Below are 15,041 nucleotides of genomic sequence, written 5' to 3'. Positions count from 1 at the left end.
TAACCTCATTGATTAAAGTAGGGACATAAATTATAATAAATCAGCTCACGGGTTTACTAGGGTCATCAAAGAAAAAATTTATCAGTGCAGAAAATATAACTACTAAAATGTTATTCCACATAAAAAAAGCTGTGATGGATTGGTGACCTGTCCAGGGTGTACCACGCCTTTCGCCCGATGTCAGCTGGGATTGGCTCCAGCCCCCCACGACCCTGTATGCAGCATAAGCAGTTGACGATTGATGGATGGATGAACATAAAAAAAGCGTGCTAGAAAGTACATTAAGAGAAATAGATGGTTTCTTCCTCTCCCTAACCACTTCTTTCTGACTCTCACCTCATACTATCTTACCCTTTCACGCTCTATTTAAATGACAAAGACACACCAAGTGCTCAACCACATATAGAAAATGTTAGAGTTCCCACATATCTACATTTTCATCGCAGCAGGCTACATTGTGCCATATACTGCACAGCTGGGAGTGAGAGGCATTTAATGCCCCAGCTTGAGGTCCCTTCTTTTCAGCCCTCCTCTATGATGGAGGGAGAGATGGTGAAATTAGAAAGTGTCCTGCTCACCTTCAGTTGGTTCATTTCTACCTTTCCACTCTTCATTTTTTTTCTTTTTATTTCCCATAGGAAATTTCCTGATGCTCTAATTCTGAACTCAGTCTAATGATCACAACAGTGAAAAAAGAGCTTCCTCTCCTCCTCTCCTCAGGTACTCTGATAACTTGAGCAGGAGTGCAGATGGGAGGGTAACGCATTGTGATTCATGTAGAGTGCAGGCAGAATAGATGGAGACTAAAGGACACAGCACATAACAGCATGCCGGTCTCCAGAGTCCCACCAGCCCTCCACACTGTAAAGCTGTCAGGACAGCCAGAAAGTCTAATACCTGACTCCACACTGGACTCTGCTGCACTCCGCAATGCATTTTTATAGTACATAGCAAAGTCAATGCATATCAATCTCTATAGGGCTACAATAATACATTTGGTAGACATTTTTGTTTCTTTTTATTAGAAAAAAAATGGACAAGTAAGTGTTGTCCATTTCTGAAATGAAGCACTTGTGTTCATTGTAGAATCTATATCCAGCTATAATTTAGCATTAACCTCTTCAAATCTGTCAGACCAATGACGCATTCCATTAAATTTACATTTAATGCCACATAGCCGGTATATAGGAAAGAAAAAAATAATTAGGAGTAAATATTGTATTAATAACCATTATTATAACTATTATAATAATTGCTACTATCTGCATCGTCCTTCTAAAACCAAAATCAGTTGAACCCTAATACCATCATGCACTATACATTTATAATAGGCACAGTGCATAGCTGAGACAAAGTATATTTACTTGAGAGTCTCTCCATTCTTACATGTTCAACATCACATTATTATGCAATAAGTATATTACTGTCTATGCTAGAAAGCAACTGTGAAATCATGAGATTTCAGGATGCAATCAGGCGGTCAACATTATATCTTACTTGGTAAGATGATGACATCTTTATTGGTAACAACAAATGTTAGATGTTAGATGATTGGAACCACTTGGGGTACACTCTCATTGGATGGTCCAATGCTTCACTTAGCTTAAGATTCACACCTTTGATTATGTATTGCTTTTCATCAAGACAAAATTGTGATTATTTTGTTAGCATTTAGCAACTAGAGCTCCCTTGAGGCATTGGCACTAACTGCTAAGTAAAAATACCAAGGTGATCAAACTTAAGTAAACAAGCTTATCTTAGAATATGCAAGAAACCATCTGTGAGAAAACTCCTTGTGTTATAGATGCTATTGTAAAGGAGGTTAGCTGGGAAGGGGACTGGGACAATCAAAACTCTCTACTCTAAATCAATTGTGAACACCAGAGGTGAACATTAAAGCCGAAGCAATGATGTAAACATTTTTGTCTGTCAGTTTAAATACAACGTACCACCCATCTGTGTGATTTTTATGAAACCATATAAGCACTCTGAACAATACACAACATACCCCAATCCCCATCTGTCTCCATTAAACATGTTAACAAGACTTTGATCCTCTTGCCAATCGGTGATTGTGTGTTAAAAGACAAAACACATGCTCCGCTCTGCTTACATGGGTCAGACTTTAACATCAAAGTGGGATACCTATAGCTCTACTTAGAACAGGAAAGGAGCGAGTGTCCCTAATCAAGCTTTATTAGACCAAGATCTTCTTTCTCAGAGTGACCACATGAAAAGGTGCCTTGGCCTGGCTCGTTTGTCCACTGCTGAGGGCCAGAATAACAGAGCAGAGCTGGAACGAACAGGCATGCTTTTGGTATTTAGACAGGTTGTAATTATTCTGGCTTAAGTTCTTCCAGACCCCATTGCTTCAAGTCCAGGGTTTGACCCATGCTCTCTGATCCAGAGCTGCTACGGGGATTGTAGAGAGATCTGCACATGTCTTAGCTCTGACATCACCTCGTATGAGCACACTCAATATGCATATACATTAAGGAGTAAAACACACTCACACAGAAATACGTACACACAGATATACACATTCCACTCATCTTCTACAGTCCAGCCAAATCCCTGTCACCAGCTGTAACATGGCTGGCTGCCTTTGAAGTGGCCAGCTTGCCTACAAAGCTTACAGTACCTAGTGAAACACACACACAGGCACCAGGCTGAGGTAAACACACACATACCCTCGACGGCAAGGAATGCTAATTGATCTCTCCCAGAGCGGAAGCTGAGTGACGCTAAGTTTTAATGCGACACTGAAAGAAAGTTGAGGGGTCACTTTGCTGTCTGCTGACTGTGGATTCGGGTGGATCATCACTACACATTAGTCATAACACTAATAGTATAGTCATTACTATATATATATAGTTAGTGGTCATAACACTCAAATATGCAGTCTCACCAAAATCACTGCATTTCCTAATTAATAGGAGTTGAGTCATAACAGAGGTAATTATCAAGATCCTCCTTGATTTGCAACTTCATCTTTGGCATTAAGTGGTCATTGCGTCTGTTCAAATTGTTTTCGTGACACATCAAACAGCAGTTGAACTTCTATTCTAATTCAGTGCACAAGAACTGAGCAGACTGTATTTCTGCCTCATGCTAAGCTAGCAATGCTCTCAGTGATGAAACTGGTGACTTCATGCTTCATACACTCAGAGGTTACCTGACAACAGCTAGTTTAGTAACCCAGTAAGTTGCCCTGAAGTAAATCCCTGCGGAGTTAGCTACAATAGCTAACCCAGGGGCTACGTTTTGTTTTTACTGTTGGGTGGAGTGAAAGACAAGCATTTAAAAGAATTTTGTGTGACACTGGATATGTTTTGTCATAGTTTCTTCTCATAGTCCCTTCTCTACAACGGAGGTGGCAAGTGAAAAGTTAGCATTACCCATAGCTTGAATGGACACAATTAGCCTATGAGACAAAGGCCCAGGTTGATAAATTCCAGAATTTTCTTTACACTTTAAATAAATTGCTTTTTTACACAATTAGTTCATAGTTGAACAATAACTAATTCATGAAAGATGGAAGTTCTATAGGGAATTAAAATATGAATTATCATATCTTCAATTCACACAACTTTAAGCACATGAATTGTAATCTGTCATGCATTTTCAAACAAACAAACATTTGGACCTTTCTTACACATTTATATATATATAAAGTTATTGATAAAGTATATCTATACCTTCATTTATACTATCATGGAAAACTACAAAATCATAGCCTTGAATGTTAATCACTGTGTAGTGTTTCTATCCTGACTTGTTGCATCCTCCGTGATTTTATCTTTAGGTGAGTTTGGTGAGGTGTGCAGTGGTCGCCTAAAGCTGCCCAGCAAGAAGGAGATCTGTGTGGCCATCAAGACTCTTAAAGGAGGATACACAGACAAACAGAGGCGGGACTTCCTCGCTGAGGCATCAATCATGGGACAGTTTGACCACCCCAACATCATCAGGCTGGAGGGGGTGGTAACACGCAGTGAGTGCATCCATGACTCAAAGGCACATTAAAGGGAAGTTATTCATACACAAATAAGGTCAACTTATTGGTTATCTAACTGATCCCATTTTTATTTTTCCATTCCATATTTCATATTTAGGTGTTCACATATTTTCTTTTATATAAATGTTGATTGTTACTTAAATAAAATAAAATGAAAAACCGACATTTGTCAATGATGCTTATCAAATTAAGTTTGAGCACAAGAATAAAATATGACAAAACATAATACAATATAATAGAATAAAATAGAAGAGTATAAAATAGTACAGAGTAAGAGAAAACAGAGATAGGATTTCCATCACAGATCCGGCCTCACCAGAGAGTCTTTATGCCGATTCCGGATTTGCAATTGTCTTTGACAAATGGCTCTAAAGTGGCCGACACTTCTGTGAAGGAGCGCAGGAGTTTTATTGAGTCGCCGTGGTGTAAATCTCTGCAGATCAATGTGCTCTGATCAAAGCCTGTGTCCAAAGCGGGCATGAATCCATAAATCCATATCTCTGACTCGCTCCCCTCTGGGCCTCTTTATAAGACTATCATTAGCACACAGAAGGCCTCTTTAAAAAGGAATGACTGCAGAAAAAGGGAAATAATGAGTCTGAACTTTGTCGCTGAGAAACGGGCCTGGCCTCTATCTTTCCCTGCGGCACCGGGCTTGTTAAGTAGCTCTTCCAGTATGGTTATACTAAAGAGTAGAAAAAAATGCATAGAGAACTTCCCTTACTTCATTGTCCTCAATTTTTGGTTCCTGTTATTTTGTCTAATTTTTCTTCCTTTCTACATTTCGACTTTTCTTGTGTAATCTAAATACTTTAATCACTCCCTGTCTTTTAATTTTCAGCCATTTGAATTTATATCAAAAGCAGTATTGCCAAAGAAAGGAATCAAAATGTTACAGCAACAGACAGGACAATCAAACCATCATGTGTTATTTGATTGATGTTCCTTCTTTTTCTGATTCTCTTTGCTTTCTTGTTATAATTTTGCATGTCAGACAACAGCTACACACAGTTAAGAAAAACAGCAAATTAATATTTCAGACAAACTTTTGATAAATTTTTTTGAGTCACCAGGAATTATACGGCAGAATTGTAACTTAGATGTCCGAAATTATTTACATGCTATGAACTTTTGAATTTACCACATGGACGTATTGGGAGAAATATGGGATTCAAATATAATGGCAGAAAGTGAATTCATTTTAGAAAAATTAACCTTTTGTGGGACACACAAAAAGTCAAAATAACTGAAACCTTTTGTAAGGAAAGGAAACAACAAGGAGCTAGCAATACAGCTGAATTTGTTGTATTGCTGGCTCCTTGTTGTTCAGCTTGGAACACAGTACATCATGAAAGTGAAAGAGTTTTTATGTGAGTAATCCCTCATCACTGAGACTATTTGTTTAATACATTTTACAGTACACCACTCTTCATATTAATGTCCAGCCAGTGAACATTGCTGCAATAACAGAGGACTGTGGTTTCATTAGCTGCTTTTAGACTAATAGGGGAAGCCCAGTATTTGGTACTATGAGTGTGTGTGTGTGCGTGTGTGTGTGTGTGTGTGTACATATAACATTTGGAGGGATACCCTGAACACATGTACATGAGCTGGAGCAGCATGAGAGCAGGGCATAGTTTTAGGAGGCCCATATGATATGCCCTCGCACACACCTACACACACACACACACACACACACACACACTGCTGTAGGGTGATTTATTAAGCTGCTCCTGTTAATTCTTAATAATCCTGAGACTTTCACACCCCATTTACCTTGCTGCTGCTTTTGGCTGATCCACAGGCTGCATATTTGCAGGCACAAACACACACACACACACAACACACACACACACACACACACACACACACGCACGTAGTCTTTTCTCTTCTGCTCTCACACATACACACACACACTTGTGTTCACAGAACAAAGGGTCTTGGAGGCCTTTATCTTTGCTGCCAATGTTGAGAATACAGAGAAAGAGGGAAGGGAAGAGGGCGGAGGACAGGAGGGAGGACCGGGTGTGTGTGTTCCCGTCTGCGACTATAAAAGCCGTCCACTGGTAAACGGAGCAATCCATCACAGCCTTTTAGGGATGGGGGATGTGGGTGGAGGGTGTTTAACTGTATCTGTTTTGTTTGTTTTTTTACTGTAATTGGAAGAGAAAGTGTTGCACATATATTGAGACAATCCATGATGTTTGGGAGAGTTAAATCTCTTTTTTATACTGTGGCAAAAAAAGAAAACCTATATGTCAAAGTGAAAACCTACATTAGAAAGTCTTTTCAGGAGAAAATTAAGAAGCAAAAAATGTTTGTTTAAATTGGGGTATGTAACCTTCATGATGATCACAAGAGTGACTCACAGGGGCATTTTGGATTGTAATAAACACCAGATCTGCTAGCCAGTCCACTATTATTATCGGAAAGTTTTATTTCGTTTTTTTTCCCAATGAGACTAATAGAGAATGAGAGTAATAGTAATAGAATAGTAATGTATTTCTGTTAACAACCGATTCCATTGCCCTCTCCTCTCAGCCCTTGCCATTCCTGAATAAAACGTCTCGCCAGATGCGGGGAGGGTTCACATTAATACATGCAAGAGGGATAAAGGGAAAAGGAAAGACTGGGGTGGTGGGGAATGAGGGGCAGAGAAAAGGTAGGTTGCGAATCAAAGAAGGCAAGGGGGAGGAGGGCACATTAATCAGAATAAAATGGAGAAGAAGCATAAGGCTGGTGGGAAGTCAAGGGTGAAGCAGGGAGAACAAAGCCATCTGGGACACAAACAAGTCCTGACACTGACGCTGTTCATTTAACAATGGCTGATTTAAAGGTTTCTCAAAGAGATTTTTTTTCTTTTTCCTCGTAATAAACCTTGTGTTGGCCGTAGTCTGATCAGGTACAGATGATAGCCGGCAGTGTGGATTTACAGCCAGATCTTCCACAGAAATAAAGATGTCACACTTTGACAGCTGACCTGCCGGGGCCCTAAAACTATGATGAGGATCATTTCATTTCTGCTGAGTGTGTGTGTGTGTGTGTGGATGAGAGAGACAGAAAAGAGAGTAAGATCAACCTGGTCCCTATCAGGGCCCATGAATGTCTGCTTTAAGTCAAGTTACAGCCCTCCATGTTGACAACCTGACTTTCATACAAAAAAACTGATGTTGGGCTATCAGTGCCTGTTGTTTGGTGAATTGTTTGGCTGGTAGTTCTGTTGTACAGCAAACAGAAGTTGTTGTTCATACCACTGATAGGATGTGACCATAGATTGAAACCTCTCCGTTCTGTTACAGGCAAACCCGTCATGATTGTCACAGAATACATGGAGAATGGATCCCTGGACAGTTTTTTGAGAGTAAGTATTAACATGGACAAACACATACACACACATGCTCGGAGTCTAAATTGCATTATAGATGCTTCATAGAGGCATACACCCTGAGGCAGTTGGGGGAACACATACTTGATAGCGAGGTGAGGATTAGGAAACGCACAGCAGGGAACACCTTAATGTGGTGAAAAAAAACTGTCTGTACAACACGCGTCAGATATTGCTTTCAAACATGACACATCAGATCACTCTGTCAAGCAGTACAATAACTCTTTACTTTCACTCTTTAAAAAATGACACCTGCCTACAAAGCGTGCATATGTCAAATGCCAAACAGCTACAATTGGTTTGAACAGGCATTAAAAAACTGGATTAAAAAGTCCAATTATTTGCCCTAAAAGTGCAGGACTCTATGAAGCAGGGAATACCAATCTAGATCTTCAGTCTTCAAGCATAGATTAAATATTAATTTCTTGAAGCCCTTAAAATAAAAAACATTGCATGAAACCTTTTTCTATTTAAATAACAATAACATGTTTTGAAAATTATAGATATTTATTATTATTATTATTATTATTATTATTATTATGGGACAATATGGTCTACTGGCAAATTTCCTCACTTGTTTGATTTTAGCACTTCTGACTGTTCTCCATACAGGACTTATCAAATGACAAAGTTTTATGAACTGTATCCCCACTGCTCTTCTGGCCAGGAGTGAATTTGATTCTTGCCATGTCTGCGTCTCTTAAAGAGGAATTGACCTGCGTCACTGAAATTAGCCAAAGCATAGCCAAGCCACAACATTGGCATGAAAGCATATGTACTGATGCTTGTTTTAGCCCTTTTCCACATGTGTCTGCACAGTGTCCAGACAGATGCAGGAGAAGTTCTATAGCTGTTGTTTCCTGACATTTTCTTAGAGGCCTGCACTTCATCACTGGAAATGTGTCATATGTGCAAACACACGCACACAGGCAGTGTCATAGCTTATGCATTGTAGTTTATGTCTATGTCTGTTCTGTATGTGCAAAGCTTTGAAGTGACTAAGCCAGGTGGTGCTGGCCACCAATTGCTCCAGACGAAACTGCGGGTGAGGTGGGACCGGTTGGTTTTCAATTGAAAACACACTCGTCATACGCACATCTCGCAAATGATGTGGTGTGAAGACAGGCAAACCATACTCACTCACAAGTTAAATGTGGAAGGACAAACATACAGACAGACATTCTACTTTCTAATGGTGTTTCATCATCTTAAGCGTTTGCTGTCCTCGTGTCTCCTTTGTTGAGATTTATTTCGCTTCTAGAGATATAGGATTACATAAACACTTGCCAGTGTAAACCAGTGTAAACACTCACGCTCGCCAATGCAAACTGAAGAAAATGTGTTTTGTGTTTATATCTTGTTCAGTATATATTTGAATACTGCATCTAATCACTTTGCAAACATTTTGTTCAGCTAAAAAATCCAATTGAGATTTTAAGGATTTACATTATAAACAGATTTTTTCCACAATCTTATTTGAGAAGCAATGTGGCTTTCTGAAGATCAACACACATATGCTTTTAAAAACCACTGAGCCCATATTTTATACCTTTCAAATTAATTTTATTGAGTGAGTTATATGTATTCATTTGTGCACGTTAAACCTTCAGTGCTTCAGTGCTAAATAATAATACTTGTCAGAGAGAGAGGAGTAGCCTTCAAAAATTATATTTAGACTCTGGGACTCTTAAACTGAAATCAGGTCAACTCAAGATAAAGGGCCCATGAGGTCATGAGATTGGCCATTACACAATACATATGAAATATGAAATAAAATAGCATCAAAGTAGTGGAACAGTAACTGGACTGATTGAAAAGAAAGCCCATTTAACTTATATATTGGTCTGATCCTAATTTCCATACATTAATGTGTCACTGACTCTGGTATTTCACAGTTGAGCTGAAGATGAGTTACATAATGTCAAAGGTGGTTTTTAAAGGTTAATGAAAATGCTGTGGATGCTAATGTAGAAAGGTTTCATTTTATGCAAATGGTGAGAAAGGTCAGACTCCTTTTGTGTTCCATACAATATATATTAAAAGTGTGGCATTAACGCTTGGACCTTTCTTTTCTCTCTTCTTCTGTTTTTTTCTTTTAGAAACATGATGCCCAGTTTACAGGCATCCAGCTGGTTGGCATGCTGCGTGGCATCGCCTCAGGCATGAAGTATCTGTCTGACATGGGCTACGTTCACCGAGACCTGGCAGCTCGGAACATCTTGGTCAACAGCAACCTGGTGTGTAAAGTGTCAGACTTCGGCCTCTCCCGAGTCCTGGAGGACGACCCGGAGGCGGCTTACACCACCAGGGTGAGCTGGAACACAGACACAATCTAAGGACATTAATGAAATGATGAACAAAGATTTTGGGCGTTGTCCTGGGGCTCACTGTTTACTCAAGAAATGTTTTACTTTAAATACAAAGTTAAATAAAACTCCCTGAACCCAGCAATGCAACTTGGTACAGAATACATTACTCCCCTTTACTGTTGCCCTCAAACTGGCTACAGCATCTCTTGTTCCCTTTTTTTAATCAGAATAATTCTATTTTATCTCCAGTAAATATCAGATCAGAACAAAATAGGAGTGATGTTCTTATCTTTAAATGTGGGACTTGTACAGACCTAATAATAATGTAAATTATTATGAAATGGGCTGAACATTCAGACCTCCATCCTCTGCTCCTCTCTCTCTTTCTCTCTCTCTCTCTCTCTCTCTCTCTCTCTCTCTCTCTCTCTCTCACACACACACACACACACACACACACACACACACACACACACACACTCTGTATACTCAGATAATCTCAGCACACAGACTCACACACACTGCGTCCCTCTTCTATTCTCCTGGCATGGCGAGGGAGAGCAACACATAAATAAAAGCAGAGTTGTGATAAGACCAACATAAATCCACAGAGCTTCGCCTCCCTGAATCACAGTACAGACATGGCAAACCATGCACCAACTGGGTCATGGAGAGGACCACTCTGAGCACAATATGCCCTGAAGGGATGCATTAAATCAATACAGAGTTGTCTTGTTTATGTGTGTGGTAAAATGCTTTGTTGGCTCATCCACCACTGCAACATTCACACCATGGGTTATGTTTTAGGTTTTATTCCAAAAGTGCATTTGGAAGCTCTACATAATTTGGTGAATTTTATCAGACAGTAAGGGGCACATTTGTCCTAAGCATAGGTGAAAAAGGGACAACATACACCTACTTTTAAAAGCAACGTAAGTCACTTTTAGAGGTTTGTTATAATTGAAAAATGGTTTGTGCCAAGGGAACAGATTGAGACATTGATCATGCTATTTTTACATTTTCTTGCCCATTGTCTCCTGATGTATTTAATGTTTCAACCTCGGTGATGCATTTGCTTTCAGACTCCTCTTTCAATTTTTTTAGATGATGACACTATAAAACAACATGAATGGACTTGCAAATGTGCAACTTTATATACAATGTTCAGGCAAAGAAAAAGTAACATCTTAAGAGAAACCTTAAGAACAAAAACCTCAAAGTCAGTCAACCAGGTGAGGTGAGATGAGAAACAAGGGTCAACGTCTTTGTACTGAAAATATCAAAAACATTTTTTCCCTATTTGCAGTGTTTTATATTGTTTCCCTTCTTAAAGCACAAAAGTCACAAAATGAAACATTATCAGCAGGCACACCTAACCTGTACTTTTTGCAGCGTGTGTGTGTGTGTGGTCATTTACATCATACAATCCTGTGGTCTAGACCATTCGTGCAGCCCCTTTAAACACAGTATAATTTGCTGGCGGAGAATTGCTTGTCAAATAAACAGTCAGTGTGACAACGCTCCACACATGCTAGTAGCATTTCCATCCAGCCATAAACAGCCATGGAACTTTCTTTTCTAATTTTTTTTCTAGCTTCAACATTTTAGTCAAAAATCTACAGTTTTACTAGTGTTCACACACCATTGAGTGTGTATTGTTACGTTTGTGTTTACAATGTGTCTTATACATTCCCCAGTGTTCTTTACAGATCAGACAATATAAGAGTGTGTTTTTTAGGGGGCAGTGTGTGTGTGTGTGTGTGTGTGTGTGTGTGTGTGTGTGTCTGAGACTGCACAGCACCAGGCAAGAGCTGAGTGACTTGGCCGATGTCTCTGTTAGCTTTGGCTGCCACCAGCCTCCTTTCCTCAGATCCATTTTCTTCATTTGTCCTGCTTCTCAGCTAGAATGACAAATGCAGCAGACACTACAGTGAGAGGTTATACAGGAAATTTTCGATTATGGTTTGATTAATGTGTTTCATTCTTTAAGGTTCTTCAAAATTATAACTGAATATGGGCATTATTTTTGTTATAATAAGGTTCAATGTCACTTTTATGTCTACTTTCAAATCCTACATTTTAAACTTATATTTAATGTGAATAGGTATACCTGCCAGTGTAGAAGAGCAAATTAATCAATGTGATGTTAAAAATCTCTTTTGAAGGTTTCACTGCAGGTCCTCCACACAACACAAAAAAAATATTTCAGATAACTGTAACAGTTCTGGATCTGCGGTTGAGATCAGCATGCTCAGTCTAAACCACAAAGCCCTATGGGGTTAAAGGGTTTCAGGACAGCTCAAAAAATGGTCTGAATCCTTCAGGGCATGCATTCTTTGCATATAAACCTGTGTGTATTGGGTATAATAATACATATATGCATCATGCAGTACAGAGCTGCAGTACTTTTTGTAATATTTATAACATAAAACTGGAATTAACATATGGCTGTCACCCAAGGATTTAATCTTGTGATATAGTATGTGTGATATGTGGTACTAAACTGAATGAGTGATTAATCTTTCTTTTATTTTTGCTGTCTCTCAGGGAGGTAAGATCCCCATCCGGTGGACAGCTCCAGAGGCTATTGCCTACAGGAAGTTTACATCAGCCAGTGATGCTTGGAGTTATGGCATTGTCCTCTGGGAAGTGATGTCATATGGCGAACGGCCCTACTGGGAGATGTCCAATCAGGATGTGAGTACTGCCATGTTGCCAGGTTAGCAGGTGCATCTTTGTGGTCACCCACCACTGTGGCAGTGCTGCCAGCTTTGCATTTTTGCACATATTACTGATGGAAGGTAAGTGAGGCACCAGCAACTCCTACTGATTTAGATGAGATGCAGCAGGACACTGTAGAAACATTGTTAGCACTACTTTTCAATGTCAATTGTATAAAGTAGTGTCAGGTGATGTTAAACCTTCAAAATATCAAGACCCAAATAGTGAAAAACTTGAGTTAGGGTTTGTTCTGAACAGGTCTAAAGGGGATTGGTGCATTTTATTCATTCAGAAATTGTTGTATAATTGTAGAATAATTTCATTTCATTTATTAGGATCCCCATTCAGTGAAGCAAAGACTATTTTTCCCCAGGACCCATGCAACACACAAAATTAACCCCAAACACACCACTTGACAAAACAACAAAAGATAATGCGACAAGTAGCTCCAAAAGTGCAGTATCTTATATCAAATATTTTATCACAAAGTTCAATATGTGTGATCCATCTCTACATAATTATATACTGAACATTTCCAACCAAAACCTTGATGATAAAAAGAAGTATTGTAACTACTATAGTAGAGAATATTAGATGTCGTTTTGATGCTGAACATCCATCATTTCTCAAGTCTTGCGTTTTCCTTCTTACTTGTAGGTAATAAAGGCCGTAGATGAGGGATACCGCCTCCCCCCACCTATGGACTGCCCTGCTACCCTCTACCAGCTGATGTTAGACTGCTGGCAGAAAGAGAGGAACAACCGCCCTAAGTTTGAACAGATTGTCAGCATCCTGGATAAACTCATTCGCAACCCTGGTAGCCTCAAAATTACAGCCAACACCACATCCAGGTACTTTTTTTTTTGTTGTGTGTGTGTGTGTGTGTGTGTGTGTGTGTGTGTGTGCATACAGTAACAACTCACATTCTGCAGCCTGCTAAATGTGAATGAGTGACTAAGTTTCCATCCAGTTTTAGGAGATACTTTGAATCTAAAAGGCAGTAACATGTAATCAGTTATGCACAATTCAGCATAATGGAATGGATGACAAAAGGACAAAGGGGTGCAGTTTTGTAATAGATTTAAATGTCTGTCTCCCTTGGTGCACTCCTGTTTGTACAGCAGCAGTAGACTAGTAGTACAGCAGGAGCTTGGCATAAAAATTGCCTTCCTGCTTTCTGTGTTTGCAGGGGGATACATCAAAATTAGCTTGAGTTATCACAACCTCCCCCTTTATTTATGTACAACAATTAATTATTTTCAGCTTTCTTTTGTTCATGCCAAAGATGCTCAGAAGTCACTGAGCTAGAGTCCAAGTCAAGTCTCAAGTGACTCGTGGTTTTAATGAATGTTGTATCACCTGCTGCGTTCAATCCAGGCTGCTTATAAAACTGCATAGTTATAAGGGATTCTGTAACTGTAACCTGTTTTTCACTTATAGAGCACAACCATGTAATGTGCAATGCAATTAATGACTTATTAACTAGCCTACTGTAAGTCAACACACACCCCAGACTGTCAAACCAGTGTAACGTTAAAACTAAATAAAACTGTAATGTTACATGATCAACAATAAACCTGTAACCTGTTTGCAGCCAGCGTTAATAATTAATGTGATGACAGCCAGCAGGACGTAAATGATTACGTTAATCGATCACCACAAATTTGGCAAGTAAACAAACGCTCGTTCATCTTTTAATAACGAACCAGTCGGAGTTAACCTCTCGTAGGTCGTATCTTAAGCAAGAAGCAAGCTAACATTAGATGGCCAATGCTGAGCTAAACATGTTTACTAACCTCAGGTTACAAACCTATTTTGCGTTCTGCGCTTCTTTGTTTGGGCCTTGTTGTATGAAGTTTTAAAGTCAAAGTTCATGATGAATGGCACAGCAGCTGCCAGTGTTTGTTGTCCTCTCTCACGTGTGGCCGCGCGCAGCAGATACTACGTGTTACATAGGTAGATTAGAAATAATGGAGGGAGAGGAATAACAGCAAGCTCATTAGACATTTCCTAAAAAGTCTGAAATCTTTTGTGGAAGAGTCACGAGTCAAGTCTGAAGTCACTGTGTGTGCAACTTAAGTCCCCATCTCTGGTTTATGCAGTCTAATATCATTTTCCCTTCTATTTTTTCACTTGTTCATATGTTACATTTGTTCCTCCTTTTTACTTTCCCTCACGCTTTACTTTTTTGTTGCGACCACCATTCCCTTCCAGGGGGCCATGGGGAAGTAGGGCAACCCATGTACAGTTGTCAATTCTGAGCAGGGAGGGGGACAGGCGCTGGGTCTGCATCAGACAGCCACGGTATTATGGAGATGTCAAAGCTCATAACATTGACTAATGATTTCTTAAGAAAGTGAAAATAGGTCCCTTGGAGTTTGCATGTAATTTCCCTGATTGGCTTTTAACACCGGGCGAGCACAGGCTGGCTGACGGAGACGGCTGTAGTGATTTATGAGAACTGTGTGTGCATGTGTGTATCTGTGTGTGTGTGTGTGTGTGTGTGTGTGTGTGTGTGTGTGTGTGTTGGCGGCAGTTGCACAGCATGAGCAGCTGCACTCAGCTCCCTACACCTCGTTTGTCTCAGGGCTGTCCTGGCTGGCTAATGGAGCAC

At 39.7% G+C, this 15,041-nt stretch overlaps 1 protein-coding gene across 4 annotated transcripts in view; it reads left to right on the top strand.

Annotated features, from left to right (window-relative positions):
* Positions 1-15,041, top strand: part of epha3 (eph receptor A3) — a 99,242-nt gene that overhangs the window by 71,326 nt on the left and 12,875 nt on the right. For all 4 annotated transcript variants that reach the window (XM_038720254.1, XM_038720252.1, XM_038720256.1 and 1 more), the window contains exons 11-15: positions 3,806-3,991; positions 7,315-7,376; positions 9,500-9,709; positions 12,254-12,403; positions 13,085-13,278. In XM_038720254.1, the coding sequence (XP_038576182.1) occupies positions 3,806-3,991; positions 7,315-7,376; positions 9,500-9,709; positions 12,254-12,403; positions 13,085-13,278 (802 nt within the window). The remainder of the gene's footprint in view (positions 1-3,805; positions 3,992-7,314; positions 7,377-9,499; positions 9,710-12,253; positions 12,404-13,084; positions 13,279-15,041) is intronic.

The sequence above is a fragment of the Micropterus salmoides genome, unplaced genomic scaffold (genome assembly GCF_014851395.1).
Source record: "Micropterus salmoides isolate LMB-PRFRI ecotype aquatic unplaced genomic scaffold, ASM1485139v1 Ms_hic_scaffold_15, whole genome shotgun sequence".
Classification (NCBI taxonomy): domain Eukaryota; kingdom Metazoa; phylum Chordata; class Actinopteri; order Centrarchiformes; family Centrarchidae; genus Micropterus; species Micropterus salmoides.
The sequence above is the reverse complement of the archived record's forward strand: the minus strand, read 5'-3'. Positions and strand labels throughout refer to the sequence as shown.